We start from the raw sequence: 18,328 nt of genomic DNA, 5'->3' as shown, positions 1-18,328 counted from the left end.
TGACTGATATACGCTAACTCTTCATCTCAAACCAGCTATGGTCTTATCATAAAATTGAGCCGTATAATTTACAAATGCAGATCCTCTTGGTAAATAAGACTTTAAAATATCAACGTTTCACTTTTTTTGTGATTTAAACAGTATAACTTGACCCTTGTGAATACGGTAAGTTCAGTCAGGACTTGATTTTATCCATCAGAAACTGAGTGGGATGGTGAAAATTGCCTTGATATGACAGATGGTGAAAAATAGTGATTTGTAATTCAATCCCACCCAAAAAGAAACGTAAAAAGAAAGAAACTTTTGCTGGTCAATTAATTTGAAGTATTTAATGGCGCAGTAACGTTACACATGATGAAATCATTATTAAACACCAGAGCAGTGCATCTTTATCATCATCAACCATTATAATTTTTTTCATAAGTTCAACATTTGTTCCACATACTTAAATGAATCCTCCTAAACCTTGTCAATAACATTATCAGACCAGATGTTTTGACTCTTTAACAGAGACACAATGATTCATTAATATTCACACGAGGTTCCTCTGAAATACTGGAAAGGCTTTGATGCTGATGCACAATGAAGCTCTCAAACCATCATCTCACCAAAACATCAGTCATAATCAGGAGACAAATAGGCCTACAGATTAATGCATTCAAACACATAACCAGATTCACAGGCATGAATCAGATTAATCTCAAACATGTCTCTGGATCATACTTCACCCCCAAAATTACATATTTTGCCAAATTAAGTCTGTTTTAAGACCACTAACATGGTTTTGCGGGTGAAATATTATTAAATATATGATTTCTGTGTGAGATTCACTCAGTCACTGATGTCTAAAACGTAATGAATTGTACAGTTTGCACATATTAGAGGAGGAGCAGGTGTCCAGTTCTTCTAGTCAGACACATTAGGGTTTCTTTGGGACTAAATCAGCGTCTAAAATCACACATGGCCTTTGTCAGATGAAGTAAAATGCTCTCTCTCTGCTCAAACCATGCGAAACGCTCAGAGGACTGACCAAACACACACACATCTACAATCTGACAGATTTAAGATAAACTCATTATTAACTCAAATGCAGTTCGTCCTCAATCAATATCTTTATCCAATCATAACCCACAGGCAAAAACACCATGTAAATACTGTATGTCATGATTACCCTCATCCTAGATGAAATTTAAAAAAAGTAACAAATCTTTCCCTCGCGGATCAATTTGCCCCCCCATAGGGATAAAAATAATGTGAGGAATGCTTCAGTACACATAGAAAAACCTAAAAACTAAAAATGCTAAAACTTTACCAAAATAATTATATTATAATGTCTACGTTCAATATTAAGTAACATTACTGAATTAAAGGGGTGATGCATGAAATTGTGTTGAAAGAATGTGAGGAATGTGCTTAAATTTCTATTTATTTCTTATATTTATTGATCAAATCTAGTAATTTAAAGGTAAAGAAAATAAAAAAATAACAACAACAAAAAAATCTGCATTAAAAAATAGGTATAATTTTAGGATTTCGGGTCATTTTGACCCGCGTGGGAAAGATATGCTACAAAGTGCGAGGGAAGGATGAGGGTTAAATAAACAAATCTAATATTGTCCATAAATGCTGTAAGACAGCCTGTAATGCTGAAACTTGTCCAAACGTTCCTGTAGCAGCAATAAATCAAATTAGAAACAGTGTTGAACTACAACATAGGCAGATAAACAAAAACACAACATGAACTCTTGATGTAAACTCGTTTCATTACATTCGTTCTGATGCTTCACGATTCAAGAGCTGAAGTTTGTAGTGGATGAGTCTTAGTTCTAGAAACGGCAAAGTTCAAATGCTTGTTTGTTTTGAGGCGCGTAAGGACACCTAGAACTGACTAAAATCACGGTTAAATACACTCCACGGACGGCGGCGATGTCACGTGACGCCATCAGTATCAGCTCGGCTTCTGAACTTCCCATGATGCACCACAGTTTACAGCAAAATATCACAGTTATTACAGTCAGCACAGAATAACGTACAAAATAGTGCTTGAAATTTTGTTCAATTTTGTTGCATTTTCAACAAGTAGTCTGTGAAAGCAGCTGCTCAACTACGTATATTATATAAACATTAAATAAACATTAGATAAATCTAAAAAAGATATACAAATTGAAAATATATGTAAAATAATAATAAAAAAACACATTGGGTAACAAGCAGGGTTATTAGATAACTAAAACTAAAACCATTAAAAAACTTGATACTTGCAATAATAATAAAAAAAAAGCAACATTATTAATTTTGGTTTAGTTTAATGTACTAAAAATAACTAAACTATAAAACTATTAAAACTATAAACAATTAACAATTAAACTAAAAATATTAAAACTATAAACACATGTATGTATATATATTTAAAAAAATAATAAAAATGATAAAAACAAACAAAATCACTAAAGCTAAAATGAAAATGGAAAATACAAAAATAAAAACTAATTCAAAATACTTAATAATAATATTTCAATGATACTAAAATAACGCTGGTAACAAAGATAAGAAATATGGAAGCTTGTTTTTCGCCACTGAATTAAAAAAAAATAAAAAAGGTAATTTTTATCTCGCAATTCTGACTTTATAACTAGGGATGCATCGATCGATCGACCAAAGATCAGCTGATAATCACGAAAGTAATTTCACACAAAGGAAAAATAAATATGATCAATTACAATTTTTACAATAACTTTGTCCCCTATTTGTTGAAAGTGCTATCAGTTCCTGTTTTACTGTGGTATTTTGCTGTAAACTGTGATTACCATGGTAAACTGCTGGAAGTGCAGCACACAAAAGATCAATCTCTGAAACGTGTGCGTCCGCTTCAGGACATCATGTGTGTCACCGACGGTGCGTTATTATGATAATATCCAGCTTGAATTTTGGCGAAAAACATCAAGCATCGAGTGCAGCTTCACAGCTCTACAGTAAAACACTGATTGAACATAAATCAGCAGCACAAATGAACGGGATACTTGGGAACGAAGGTTTAGGTTTCTCTAGAGGGATCCCCATCTGTCCGCTGGGGGAAACTGGTCGAGCTCTCCCACCTCCGAGTACTGGCGCTCGCCCAGCAGATACGTCAGCTTGTAGCGCAAACGCACACGCTCCTGGAACACACACACACACATTTATGAAGTGGTGTCACATTTTGAATATTTTATAATAAAAAAAATTAGTGGGAATAAATAGTAAGTAGTAACAAAACAATTCAGAATTTTAAAAAATATATTATTTTTATTTAATTAAATACAAAAATTTACTTATTTAAGATTTACTTTTTTATTTTTAATTAAGTATGTGTATATATATATATATTATATATATACTTTATATGTATTTAATTGAATACAACATGTTTTATGATAATAATAACAGCATTTTGAATAATAATTAAAAGAATAAATACAAAAAAATGTATTCCTCTTTATTTTTAATAACAACAATAATATTATAAATAAATACAATATTTTTATGTTTATATAATTCTTTTAATTTTTATAAAACTATTTTATAATGATAATAATAACAGTAATAGAAACAATCTTTAAAAAATAATTAATTTTCTTAATAATAATTTTCTTTTTAAAGATTTTTGAAATTAAATACAAAAAATGTGTTTATTCCTCCTTATTTTAATAATAATATAATAAATTATATTTTATATAAAATTCATACATTTAAAATAACTATTTTGAATAAAAACTAAAATAAATATTTTTTTTCTAAATAATTAAAGAAAAATTATTAACATTTTATTGGATTTTATATTTTGATATTTTTAATAAACCAGGTATTGTATGTCTGTGTGACCTCTGACCTTCAGTGGGTTGGCGAGCAGCATGACCTGAGTGATGGAGGCGGGGGGGAGGATGGGGTTAAAGGGGGCAATCTCTGTGCCTGACGGAGGCTGAAGCTTCACTCGCATAGACTGACAAAAACACAAGATCGTACAGGGTCAGAGGTCAACTCAAAGCCTATACTCAGTATTCACAGTACAACTTGTGCATCCAATCTACACAACACAGAGTGATCAAACATTTTTCAAGAAAATGTCATATTTTACAGTAAAACGATGCTCAGTTAAAGGTGCCTTGTGTAATATTTAGGAGGATCTGTTGACAGAAATGCAATATCATATACATAACTATGTTTACAGTGGTGTATAAAGACATTACATAATGAACCATTATGTTTTTATTACCTTAGATTGAGCCATTTCTATACATACACTAACCGCGGGTACACTAACATCGACATGTTTCTATGGTGGCCCAGAACGGACATGTAAAGATAAACCTAAATTCATTGAATAAAACACTGACACAATGATGAACAAGTAACAATAATATTCACAATAACATCGTTTTACTGAATAATTAAGTAAACGTAATTTCCTAATTTATCTTTGTAAAAAAACCTCATTGCTGAACTGGTTATTCTCTGCTGTCTCAGACCACGACATCACTTCCTGTCAGCCACCGTTACTTCTGTTGGGTGTAATTCACAACCTCACCACTAGATGCCGCTAAATATTACACACTGCACCTTTAACTTTGTGAATTGGTTCACTGAACACAGAACCGAGCCGATTGAGACTGACTGGTGTGAACCGCTGTGTGTCTGCAGATGAGGAGCTCGTACCTTGGGAACGGCTGCTTGCAGTAATATGTTCCTCACGGGCAACGGCGCCGCGTTGAGCAGCGACACCACGATCACCAGGACGTCCGGGCGACCCGGAGGACAGTCCATCGCAAAGTGCAGAAGAACACGAACTCCATCCTTATCATACACCGTCACAGGTAAGACTTTACCTGAGGATACCAGGCAAACAAGATATAAAAATACTGGGTATCTGGGTCAATCTCACAGAACCTTCGACTCACATTTCACCCCAAAATCAATAGAAAGAAATAATACATTATATTATATACAATTTATAATCAAATATTAGAATAAAAGCAACATATATTTTAAATATTTATATTTTTCATAAAGGAACTTTAAACCTATAATATAGATTATAATTTGGGAATGGGACTTTTTTTAAACTAAAGTTTAGTCAACAACACCTTTCAAGATCACATTTTGCAAAAAAAAAAACAAAAAAACAATGAAATAATAGATTAGGCTTTTAGATAGTGTTATATAATATATAATATTTATAATGATAGAATTTATATATATGGTATTCATTACTTCAATGATTTCATTGTTTCTGCCTTTAATTATAACATTGTTTAAATTAATACATTTTTCGCTAACTGTGATTTGTATATGTACATTTCCGAAATACATAACTTAATACAGTTTCCTCCAATAACAGACTGAATTGTAATATGGATCATGCATTTTCTGTAAAGCTGCTTTGAAAAGATGTGTGTTAAAGCGCTATACAAATAAATGTGAATTGAATTAAATAAAATAAAAAAACCTATAATATAGATAATTATATAGGTTAATTCATATTTTAATTAGTTACAATTTTGTTCAAAGGCTTGTACAATTTTTTCAACCACATTTATCATATTTATTATTATTGTTTGTTTTTATTAAAGCAGAACATAAGACAAAACACAATTAGATGATACCATCACTACAAAACAGAAAGTAGGGTGTACATGTAGTCATGTGAAGTGTGTGTGTAAAACTGCTGAGTATGTGTATTATCTCTATTATAAGATTATATGTAGAACAATGCACATATATATACAATATACTGTATATATATAGCAATAGTAATGATCAAAGATGTAATAATAAAAAGGAAAGAATAGAGAAAAAGAGAAAATAGTTTTTTTCCCTCCAATTTTAAGGAAATCAATATATTTTGATCAGTCAGTGTGAACAGCTCATCACTTGAAAATAATTTCCGATGATCAGCTTTATGTGAATCAGTAGCGCATGCGCTCGGTGTGCTGGAGCGGGTCGGTCACTCACTGGGTCTGATGGCCTCGAGCGGGACGTGCAGGCTGGCCAGGCTGGGCTCTGCGCTCCTCGCTGGGCTGCTCTGGGGCGAGTGGGACGAGAAGGGCTGAAAGAAGGGGCTGCCCGGAGCCGAGCCGCATGTCCCGGCCTGAGCCCGAGCCACAGCCGGAGACGAGGGACCCGCCGCGCTCATGAACGGGTTAGAGCCCGCCGAGCCCATGAAGCCTCCAGAAAGACCAAACGTTCCTCCAGCGATACCACTCAGGCCTGAAACACTGGAGGAAGACACATGACATATATTGGTGGACGACATTGTGGAGAAGTTGATATCTGAGGTCCAGAAAACTCCACCACTGCTTGACAAGTCAATTGACAAAACTATTATACGCAAATATAGTTATGGTATGATTATAGTTATCGCTCGTAGTATGTGCAGGCCTTCAGGCTGATGTGAGGTGCCGTTTCAGAGCAGAATCATACCTTTTTCCACCTCCAAAGTCCAGCATGGAGAGATCCTGCATTCCCTGACTGACAGCCGGTGTGTGTGACGTGGGGAAGACGGCGCTCGGGGCCGAGATGCTCCCAAACAGGTCCAGGTCCGCATCAGGAGCCTGACATGAGAGGACAACTGAAATCACAGATTCAATCACTTCTCTCGGGATTATTAATACTCAACATCTGATTTAGAGTGTCCGACCTGTAGGGACGTCCACTGAGCTGGGAGTTCATCCAGCTTTGGTCTGTTCGGCACAGAGGGCGGATCATTCAGGCCTGAGAATAACACAACAAAATTTACATGCAGAAAAATAAAATTACATATAAACTTAATAAACTTAAACTCAAATTTAACTGAAAAAATACGGAAACTAATTAAAATATGAATAAAACTAATGATACTAAAATAAAACTGGCATGGTGCAAGAAATTTACAAGCATATAATTATTACTATTTATTAATTCATAATTATTAATTGATTAATTAATATATAAATTATAGTTATATAAATTAATCATAATTTACATTAATTAACTTAATTTATTTACATATTTTAAATAGTAATATTTGTAATTAATAACATTATAATAATAACAATTTTATAATTTAAACTTTAATTATAAATAATAATTATTATTATTTTTATTGAATATTATTTTCAATACTTTTCATGGGTTTTTTAATAACAATATATTTTAATGTTTTAATATTATTAATTATAAGTTTCCAAAACATGTTTCATAAATAATAATAAATATATAAAGTACAATAATAACTTTAATTTACTAAACATTGTTTTCAAAACTGTATATACCTTTTAATAATAATAATAACATTTCTATTAATAATTATTGTAGTAATTGTTTTCCAAATGTTTTCAAAAATATTAATAAGGACAATAATTGTATTATTAATAATATTATTTATTTAAGTGACGAATAAATTTGATCACATTACTGTTGATGTAATTTTACAAAAGACGACAGGTTTTGTTTTACAGTGATTTACCACCCGCTATGTGGGATCCAGTGTAAAACCATGATAAACTCACTGCATCACATGACCTCGCATGGCCTATTCCTTTACTTTACATCACTAGACAGTCTCACAGCGAGTTTAAGCGAGATTTATCACCGAGAGACAAGAGTTCGTCGTCCAGTAGGGAGAGGGAGGTCTGCTGCTCAGGAGGCCTGTGATTGGGGCTGCTCTTCTGACTGCCGGCCAATCGGCGAGGAGGAGGCGGGAGCACAGGGATGGAGGAGGCCGTGTGATTGGTGGACGAGATCTGAGGAGGAGGAAGAGGAAGAGGAGGAGGGACGGTCGGGGGAGAGGAAGGTTCATCCAGTCCAGCCAGATCAATCAATGTGCCTGTGGTCTCGCAACCTGAGGGAACAAGAAAAATCGGTAACAATTTATTTTACAGTGTCCGTTACATGTGCTTACTATAGTGATAACAGTAAATTATGCATAAGTACATGCAACTAACCCTCAACCAAACCCTAATCCTATAGTAAGAACATGTAGTTAATTAAAATTACTCAATACTTAAATGTGTAATTGCACTGTAACAATGACACCTTAAAATAAACTGTAACCGAAAAATCCTGTCGGGAGAAAATGAGATGTTCTGGATTATCAAAGTACTGCAGTTGAGGGAAGATCGACATATAACCTGAGATCACCTTCACTAGCGGCCGGTCTGAGATCCTCACACTCGTTATCGTCTGCTTGTCCGTCCACGACTCGTTTATAAGAGCTGATTACTCTGGACAGATCATCGTTCGCCTTGAGAATGTCCCCTACAGTAAGCAGACACATAATGAACATTTCAAATAAACAATCAATCAATCTCTCAAAGTGGAGTGTCACGTGGTTTACCCAGACTGGAGTCGTTGTCCTCCGCTTCGGTGGCCAGTTTGAACGCGGTGCGTCGGAGTTTGTCACAGCGCTCGTACAGCTCCTGGACACAGACGCCAGGTCACATGTGAGCGCTGTTGTCATGGTTACATCGACCTCATTATACAAGCTCTAACAGTACAGACAGGAAACTGCTGTGAAGTCAGCCGTTAAACACATGAAACACACTTCACAGTTATTTCACTACGGTCATGTGACTTCTGTGAGATAAGATGTTCAACCAATAACATGCGACTGATGAATTGCGCACGTTTGTGGCTGGCAACCAAAAGTTGCTGTTTTGAGTTTAAGAATGACATGAAACTGAAACTAATTCCACCAGACCCGATCATGTGGTGATAAAGAAAAAGTCTATTCTGCTCTGTTCTACTCTATTCCTTTCCACTCTAATCTATTATATTCTACTCTGCTCTGCTCTATTCTATTCATCTCTACTCTGTTCTATTCTGTTTCACTCTACTCCATTCCATTCTATTCCACTCTACTCTGTTATGTTCTATTCCACTCTACTCTGTTATGTTCTATTCTATTCCACTCTACTCCGTTATGTTCTATTCCACTCTACTCCATTCCATTCTATTCTAGTCCACTCTACTCTGTTCTATTCTATTCCATTCTACTCTGTTCTATTCTATTTCACTCTACTTTCTTTTGTTCTATTCCACTCTACTCTGTTATGTTCTATTATTCCACTCTACTCTGTTATGTTCTATTATTCCACTCTACTCTGTTATGTTCTATTCCACTCTATTCGGTTATGTTCTGTTCCACTCTACTCGGTTATGTTCTATTCCACTTTACTCTTTTATGTTCTATTCCACTCTACTCTGTTATGTTCTATTCCACTCTACTCTGTTATGTTCTATTATTCCACTCTACTCGGTTATGTTCTATTCCACTCTACTCGGTTATGTTCTATTCCACTCTACTCTGTTATGTTCTATTATTCCACTTTACTCTTTTATGTTCTATTCCACTCTACTCTGTTATGTTCTATTCCACTCTACTCTGTTATGTTCTATTATTCCACTCTACTCGGTTATGTTCTATTCCACTCTACTCGGTTATGTTCTATTCCACTCTACTCTGTTATGTTCTATTATTCCACTCTACTCTGTTATGTTCTATTATTCCACTCTACTCGGTTATGTTCTATTCCACTCTACTCTGTTATGTTCTATTCCACTCTACTCGGTTATGTTCTGTTCCACTCTACTCGGTTATGTTCTATTCCACTCTACTCTGTTATGTTCTATTCAACTTTACTCTGTTATGTTCTTTTCCACGTTCTATTCCACTCTACTCTGTTATGTTCTATTCCACTCTACTTCATCCATCCATCCATCCATCCATCTTCTTCCGCTCATCCGGGGCCTGGTCGCAGCAGTCTAAGCAGAGATGCCCAGACTTCCATCTCCCTAGACACTTCCACCAGCTCTTCTGGGGGGACACCGAGGCGTTCCCAGGCCAGCCGGGAGACATAGTCTCTCCAGCGTGTCCTAGGTCTTCCCCGGGGCCTCCGCCCAGTGCGACGTGCCCGGAACACCTCCCCAGGGAGGGGTCCAGGAGGCATCTGGAACAGATGTCTGAGCCACCTCAGCTGACCCCTCTCGATGTGGAGGAGCAGCGGCTCTACTCTGAGCTCCTCCCGAGTGACCGAGCTTCTCCCCCTATCTCTAAGGGATCGCCCAGCCACCCTGCGGAGAAAGCTCATTTCGGCCGCCTGTATCCGGGATCTTGTCCTTTCGGTCATGACCCAAAGCTCATGACCATAGGTGAGAGTAGGAATGTAGATTGACCGGTAGAGCTTTGCCTTACGGCTCAGCTCCTTCTTTACCACAACAGACCGGTACATCGACCGCATTACTGCAGAAGCTGCACTGATCAGTCTGTCAATCTCCCGTTCCATCCTTCCCTCACTCGTGAACAAAACCCCAAGATACTTAAACTTGAGGAAGGATCTCTCCACCAACCTGAAGTGAGCAAGCCCCCCTTTTCTGACTGAGGACCATGGCCTCGGATTTGGAGGTGCTGATTTTCATCCCAGCTGCTTCACACTCGGCTGCAAACCGTCCCAGTGCATGCTGAAGGTCCTGGTGTGAAGGGGCCAACACGACAACATCATCCGCAAAGAGCAGAGACGAAATCGTGTGGTCCCCAAACCTGACACCCTCCGGCCCCTGGCTGCGCCTAGAAATTCTGTCCATAAAAATTATGAACAGAACTGGCGCCAAAGGGCAGCCCTGCCAGAGTCCAACATGCACCGGGAAGAAGTCTGACTTACTGTCGGCAATGCGAACCAAGCTCCTGCTTCGGTCATACAGGGACCGGACAGCCCTTAGGAAAGGACCCCGGACCCCATATTCCCGGAGCACCCTCCACAGGCCGCCTCGGGGACACAGTCGAATGCCTTCTCCAAATCCACAAAGCACATGTGGACTGGTTGGGCAAACTCCCATGAACCCTCCAGCACCCTGTAGAGAGTATAGAGCTGGTCCACTGTTCCACGGCCTGGAAGAAAACCACACTGTTCCTCCTGAATCCGAGGTTCCACTATCGGCCGTATTCTCCTCTCCAGTACCCTGGCATAGACTTTCCCAGGGAGGCTGATAAGTGTGATCCCCCTGTAGTTGGAACACACCCTCCGGTCCCCCTTCTTAAAAAGAGGAACCACCACCCCGGTCTGCCATCCCAGAGGCACTGTCCCTGACCGCCACGCGATGCTGCAGAGGCGTGTCAACCAAGACAGCCCCACAACATCCAGAGACTTGAGGTATTCGGGGCGGATCTCATCCACCCCCGGTGCCTTGCCACCGAGGAGTTTCTTGACTACCTCGGTGACCTCAGCTAGGGTGATGGACAAGTCCACCTCTGAGCCCCCAGCCTCTGCTTCCTCACTAAGTTATATTCTATTCCACTCTATTATATTGTACTCTGCTCTATTCTATTCCACTCTACTCTGTTATATTCTATTCCACTCTATTATATCTATTCCACTCTACTCGGTTATGTTCTGTTCCACTCTACTCGGTTATGTTCTATTCCACTCTACTCTGTTATGTTCTATTCAACTTTACTCTGTTATGTTCTTTTCCACGTTCTATTCCACTCTACTCTGTTATGTTCTATTCCACTCTACTTCATCCATCCATCCATCCATCCATCTTCTTCCGCTCATCCGGGGCCTGGTCGCAGCAGTCTAAGCAGAGATGCCCAGACTTCCATCTCCCTAGACACTTCCACCAGCTCTTCTGGGGGGACACCGAGGCGTTCCCAGGCCAGCCGGGAGACATAGTCTCTCCAGCGTGTCCTAGGTCTTCCCCGGGGCCTCCGCCCAGTGCGACGTGCCCGGAACACCTCCCCAGGGAGGGGTCCAGGAGGCATCTGGAACAGATGTCTGAGCCACCTCAGCTGACCCCTCTCGATGTGGAGGAGCAGCGGCTCTACTCTGAGCTCCTCCCGAGTGACCGAGCTTCTCCCCCTATCTCTAAGGGATCGCCCAGCCACCCTGCGGAGAAAGCTCATTTCGGCCGCCTGTATCCGGGATCTTGTCCTTTCGGTCATGACCCAAAGCTCATGACCATAGGTGAGAGTAGGAATGTAGATTGACCGGTAGAGCTTTGCCTTACGGCTCAGCTCCTTCTTTACCACAACAGACCGGTACATCGACCGCATTACTGCAGAAGCTGCACTGATCAGTCTGTCAATCTCCCGTTCCATCCTTCCCTCACTCGTGAACAAAACCCCAAGATACTTAAACTTGAGGAAGGATCTCTCCACCAACCTGAAGTGAGCAAGCCCCCCTTTTCTGACTGAGGACCATGGCCTCGGATTTGGAGGTGCTGATTTTCATCCCAGCTGCTTCACACTCGGCTGCAAACCTTCCCAGTGCATGCTGAAGGTCCTGGTGTGAAGGGGCCAACACGACAACATCATCCGCAAAGAGCAGAGACGAAATCGTGTGGTCCCCAAACCTGACACCCTCCGGCCCCTGGCTGCGCCTAGAAATTCTGTCCATAAAAATTATGAACAGAACTGGCGCCAAAGGGCAGCCCTGCCAGAGTCCAACATGCACCGGGAAGAAGTCTGACTTACTGTCGGCAATGCGAACCAAGCTCCTGCTTCGGTCATACAGGGACCGGACAGCCCTTAGGAAAGGACCCCGGACCCCATATTCCCGGAGCACCCTCCACAGGCCGCCTCGGGGACACAGTCGAATGCCTTCTCCAAATCCACAAAGCACATGTGGACTGGTTGGGCAAACTCCCATGAACCCTCCAGCACCCTGTAGAGAGTATAGAGCTGGTCCACTGTTCCACGGCCTGGAAGAAAACCACACTGTTCCTCCTGAATCCGAGGTTCCACTATCGGCCGTATTCTCCTCTCCAGTACCCTGGCATAGACTTTCCCAGGGAGGCTGATAAGTGTGATCCCCCTGTAGTTGGAACACACCCTCCGGTCCCCCTTCTTAAAAAGAGGAACCACCACCCCGGTCTGCCATCCCAGAGGCACTGTCCCTGACCGCCACGCGATGCTGCAGAGGCGTGTCAACCAAGACAGCCCCACAACATCCAGAGACTTGAGGTATTCGGGGCGGATCTCATCCACCCCCGGTGCCTTGCCACCGAGGAGTTTCTTGACTACCTCGGTGACCTCAGCTAGGGTGATGGACGAGTCCACCTCTGAGCCCCCAGCCTCTGCTTCCTCACTAAGTTATATTCTATTCCACTCTATTATATTGTACTCTGCTCTATTCTATTCCACTCTACTCTGTTATATTCTATTCCACTCTATTATATCTATTCCACTCTACTCTGCTATATTCTATTCCACTCTACTCTTTTATATTGTACTCTGCTCTATTCTATTCCACTCTACTCCGTTACATTCTTTTCGACTCTACTCTGTTATATTCTATTAAACACTGTTCTATTCAGATTTGCGCAGCAAAAAAGTTTGAGAACCACTGCACTAGCTTCACCACCTGATGCTCAGGACATCTTCTTTAGTATTAGTTACAAGTCATTTCTTGGCCCGCTCGTGTCTAAACCCTGTGTGTCGTGCTCATGAAGTCTGACCTTGATGAGCTCGCGGTCGGCGTCTGACGATCGGTCCCTGTCATACTGACTCAGCATTTCCCCCAGGAGCTTGACGTTGATGTTCACCTCCTCTAGCGTGTGGATGCGTTTGCTCATCTTCTGCACTCGGGCTTCATCCTGCAACACACATTCAGTCCATCACATCATGCGTGTCACATATAATACTGATAATACTGAAAGCATTATCATGAGTTCTGCTTTAAACAAACTCCACCACAGACCCTTGAACAAACCAAAAAATTAAACCGAAGCTAGAACTAGCCAAAAACAGTCACTTAAACTCAACTGTGCTTTTAGGTTTTGTCATTTATTTAAAATAAACAAATCATTCGCAAATAGTTTAAAATAAATGCATTATTTCACAATGAATAATAGTTATTTATTTATTTTTTATTCCCTTAAATTCATTTAAACTCTTAAATAGCATTAAATAAGATCATTCAAAAGTTGGTTTGGAGCCTCAATGTTCAAGAAACAGCTACGGCTTTGTTGTGAACGATTGATCAGTGTAAAGAAGGACATGCTGTTTCACGTTGGCTATAAACTGGAGCTCTTTATATAGAACAGCATCACGTCTCTCTCTCACCTCTTTCACCATGTTTTTGATGAGTCTGTTCGCCTCCTGAAGATCTTCTGGGTTTTTGCTCCTCAGAAGTTCAGCCAACAACTTCCATAAAATCAGAGAAGAGCACAAAGTCAATTCTGTAGTTTCATAAAGGGAAATCAAATCAAATGTTGCAGAAATAGGAAATGATGCCTACCATAATAGAGAGTCTTTCTGGATATATACATTGAAAGCAACTACATTTCTAGGATCAAATGGTGAATTCGATTTTTTTACCTGATTTGTAATTTGACTTTCCTCGATTGGTGTTGTTTTCTAGTTGTATCATTTGAACTGTTAATACATTGTTGATTCTGGGTATATGATTTTAGATTTATTTATTTTTTTATCCAAATTTTGGAACTGAGAATATACTGGTATTGTTGACTCTGATTTGTATTTTATTGATATCTTATGTGATGTTGTATATATATATATATATATTTTTTTTTACATATGTTGGGATAAATTATGTTTTGGTAAGATATGTCTTTGCTATTTGTCTAATAATTTAGGTGATCAATAATAAATCAGGTGATCACATGACCAACTAATTGCTGCTTAAGGGCCTGTTCACATCTTTTGCGCGCTCAAGTTCATTATTTCAAATGTAGGCGCGCGGTATGCGCGCTCATAATGGATGCGGCACTCGTTTTTTCCAAGCGCGTCCGTGCCGCATCGAGATAAAAACATCTCAACTTTTCAGAATGCCACAAGCGCACCATAAGCGCTCAGTAGGTCACGTGACAAGAACCAACCACAGCGCAACCGCCCTAGCGCTTTGGAAAAAGGAGAATGCCCAGCGTTTTCTACACGATTTTAGGCGCTATATGTGAATCCGGCCTGAAAGGACATTATTCGCAGCGCATTGATGTGCAGTTTTTAATTGCCTAAGACTTTTATACTGTAACTCTCGAGTGCCTTGGCCTGATACGTTTTTGGAAAATGATGCCATCAGGCTCAGTCTCACCTTCCCCATGTCCTCGTTGTCAAACACAGGGTTTTTGGGGCGCGCGGGAGGCGACGGGATCAGGGTTTTGTCCACCGTCAGTTCTGGGTCCGTCATCACGAGTCCTGAAGAAATCATCAAACACCATAAATCAGAATCACCGCTCATGACACACCCCAGAAAGTCCATCCGTAGAATTGTGTAAAATTAATATATATACATTTTTATATTACATATGTTATATACATATGTCATTTTTATTTGCAGTATTTTGCTACCCATTGTGGTTTTTGAAAGTGCTCAGGAAATAAAGTTGAGGAGTATCTCACCTTGCTTCTTGAGCGCCTGGTACGCGTCTGCGATCTTGGACTCGTTGGGAAACGCCACCGTCCAGCTGTACAACATCTCAATGATCTTATTCTTCACCTTCTCAGAAACACTGTTCCCCATGTACTGCAACACACACACACACACTGCTCTTAACACGTGTTTCGTACTAGACATATAAGTGCACAGGAATGAGCCATAGAAAATCACATTTTGTACACTTCTGGTTCCATCGTCCGGATGTCAAATGTTTTTTGAATGGGTTTTTGATTAAATGCATGAAATAAGCTCTGTTGTGAACATAAGCTCAAGATATTTTCACGTTTTATTCTACAACATAAATATATCAGCAAGGGTGTACCGATAACCTCATGATTCGATAAATATCATGATACTGAACTCACGATGCAATATTGTTGCGATACTCCAAAAGGTTCACAAAAAAAAACACTGTTGATTAAAATGCTAAATTTGGTGTTACATTGCGAGTGTAAACGAATAGTCTTGGACTTGTGCTGGAAACCCAATGCACAGGACAATAGAGACAATAGTCATGATCCTCAAGCTGAAAATACTGAATTGTTTTAGACGAAAATGTTTGCAATCTTTCACTGACTAGATATGTTTAAAATAATGCAACTTTTTACTGGTAACATCAGACATTTGCCGTTATCAGGACCCACAAATATTCCCATTGCATTATTGTACATTGTATTCAACATTATACAGTAGTTTAATGTAGTACTGACACTAAAACTCTGAAAACGTTCATTTTGGCTGAATTATACACAATACACGTTTGTATTTCGATATATTGTGACATAATATATTGTTAAATCACTACATCAGTAACTCCCCTGAAAAAATGGGAATATAGAGGTTGTCTGTAACATTAAACATCATCACCGAACAGGTAAACTAGATAAAATCTACTCACTAGTCGCTTTCAACGCCTCATTGTGTTTATAATCACGCTCTTGCAAACTATCATAGCTAAAAACTTTCATGGAAAATGTTGTTGAGAGTTTAATGATGGTGACGTGGTGTAGTTCGTGTATAGCCTACTCTTAGCGTCCGACTTCTGCTGATTGGTTTTAGGCTTCAAAATTCATACATTTGTGAAGATTATCATGATGAACAAAACGTGTAAGAATCATAAACGTTTGTTGGTCTCAGAGCTTATTTTCAGCAATAATCCAATTGGGATTTTGTCAAGGGAACAAGGCTGCTAACATCTGGGTCAACACAAATAACTCATAATAGAAAAACCACCAACCCTGGGTGAAACCACTTTAATCAGCTCATTTAAAAACCTATATCTGGCTATTTCGTTGTGAAATCTTCGCCCACAGTTCTTCATACACGCCTCCAGTACCTGCAGAGATACACACACACATCATATTATCCATGATCAGACTCATGCCCGAGCAGTGATGGTGGATTAGCGTTACAACATCACTCACAGTCAGAGCTTGAAGGGCTTCCCATTCTTGAGAGTAGATTTTGTGAACGAGGAGTCTCACAGCTATCTGAGGACTATAAACACACACACACACACACTATCAGAAAGAGCAGAGAATCTGTAGTTTTCAGTCGAGTTGGATTACTAAGGCTTACCCTTCCAACTCCTTATTGATCTGGTCACAAAACCCGATAATATATTCCCAGTCCTCCTGCCGGTTGGTGGGGTGTGTGGCTTTGTCTGTGGAGAACACACATATTCGTAAGGTCCAAACAATCGGCCTCGTTGAGCTCTGTGTCTGTGATACACTGGCACAACAGTGTGAGGGACAATCGCAGCGATGCATATCAATATTACCATCAGTAATGGAAAGAAAAGTGCTATATATGTATATTATCAGCATATTTATGCACCATTGTATTTACATGATATGTTCATTATGCATGAGCAAAAAAGAAAAATGGTATTATTATGGTTAGTGTACTATTAAATAGCTAATTAATAACCCCAGCTGTAAATTGTATTAGATAAATGGATAATTAATAATGAATTCTGCTGTAAATCCTAATGGACTGGGTCTGAACTCATCTTATATGAAGCCAAACACAGACTTTGTACTTTAATCTGAACGCACGATCGCCAGATATGACAGTCAACACGCACTCCATATGAATGTATAAATCATACTACAGGAAAGGCTTGGCTCATGAATATTAATTAAGAGGCGTGACGTTCGTACAGTGTCCGTATCTGATTGGCTGGAAGGCGGGCGCTGGTAAGTGGGCGCTGGCGAATTAACGAATCCTACTATGGTGAAAGTCTTCGCTCTTACATATTATAGGCTTTGTGATTGGACGCCCTGGGAAGGTTACCAGGCAACGTCAGTATGATAAAATTAATTTTCATGAGCAGACCTTCGTCATAGTATGATTCGAAATTTCGCGGAAAAAAGGCAAACAAGCGCGTCAGACGAGCCGGTACCGATGCATTGCAGCGAACACACACAATAATAATATTATTTACATCTATTGTGGGATGCAAATGATAATAGTGCACGTACTGAGCCAGGATTCGAGTGATTCTCCCTCCGGAAACGCCATGATCCTCATTTAAAGCTCTGACGGCATAAATCCACACATTTCCCCCTTAGATGACACAGACATTCGTCAGATTAAACTGATTGTGATAAAAACTAACATCTTCTGTTCCAACCGAGCCTGTGGGCCGCGACAAAATACTGCTTTATTTATTTATTAATGATAGTGTTTCTGCCGGCAGTATCATCAGCTGCCTGTGTGGAGGTCCTTGATTTAGACGCCTCTAAGATTACATAATAAAAGTCACTAGAAGTACGAATCTTGTTGAATTACAAAATAAAAGTACATCAATATATATATATTTTAAATAGCGAATGGATTGCTTTGAGATATTTGTATTATAGAACAGAACGGAATAGAATAGAAAAGAAAAAAAAACAGGTGCAATAACAGTGTCAACATTG

The 18,328-nt window shown here is 39.5% G+C and overlaps 1 protein-coding gene across 1 annotated transcript; it reads right to left on the bottom strand.

Annotated features, from left to right (window-relative positions):
- Positions 1-314: 314 nt before the first annotated feature.
- gga3b (golgi associated, gamma adaptin ear containing, ARF binding protein 3b) lies at positions 315-18,155 on the bottom strand. Its single transcript, XM_039675195.2, has 17 exons — positions 17,888-18,155; positions 16,983-17,067; positions 16,829-16,901; positions 16,642-16,740; positions 15,368-15,491; positions 15,060-15,163; positions 14,072-14,152; positions 13,465-13,602; positions 8,348-8,429; positions 8,152-8,268; positions 7,604-7,852; positions 6,671-6,744; positions 6,454-6,584; positions 5,986-6,248; positions 4,690-4,859; positions 3,866-3,976; positions 315-3,155 (listed from the first exon to the last, which is right to left on the bottom strand). Exons 1-17 carry the CDS (start codon positions 17,934-17,936, stop codon positions 3,045-3,047), a joined length of 2,061 nt encoding a protein of 686 aa, XP_039531129.2. The 5' UTR covers positions 17,937-18,155; the 3' UTR covers positions 315-3,044.
- Between the last annotated feature and the right edge of the window lie 173 nt (positions 18,156-18,328).

The sequence above is a fragment of the Pimephales promelas genome, chromosome 3, assembly GCF_988280905.1.
Source record: "Pimephales promelas chromosome 3, fPimPro1.hap1.1, whole genome shotgun sequence".
In the NCBI taxonomy this organism is placed as follows: domain Eukaryota; kingdom Metazoa; phylum Chordata; class Actinopteri; order Cypriniformes; family Leuciscidae; genus Pimephales; species Pimephales promelas.
Note: the sequence above shows the minus strand (reverse complement) of the source record. Positions and strands in the feature narration are given on the sequence as shown.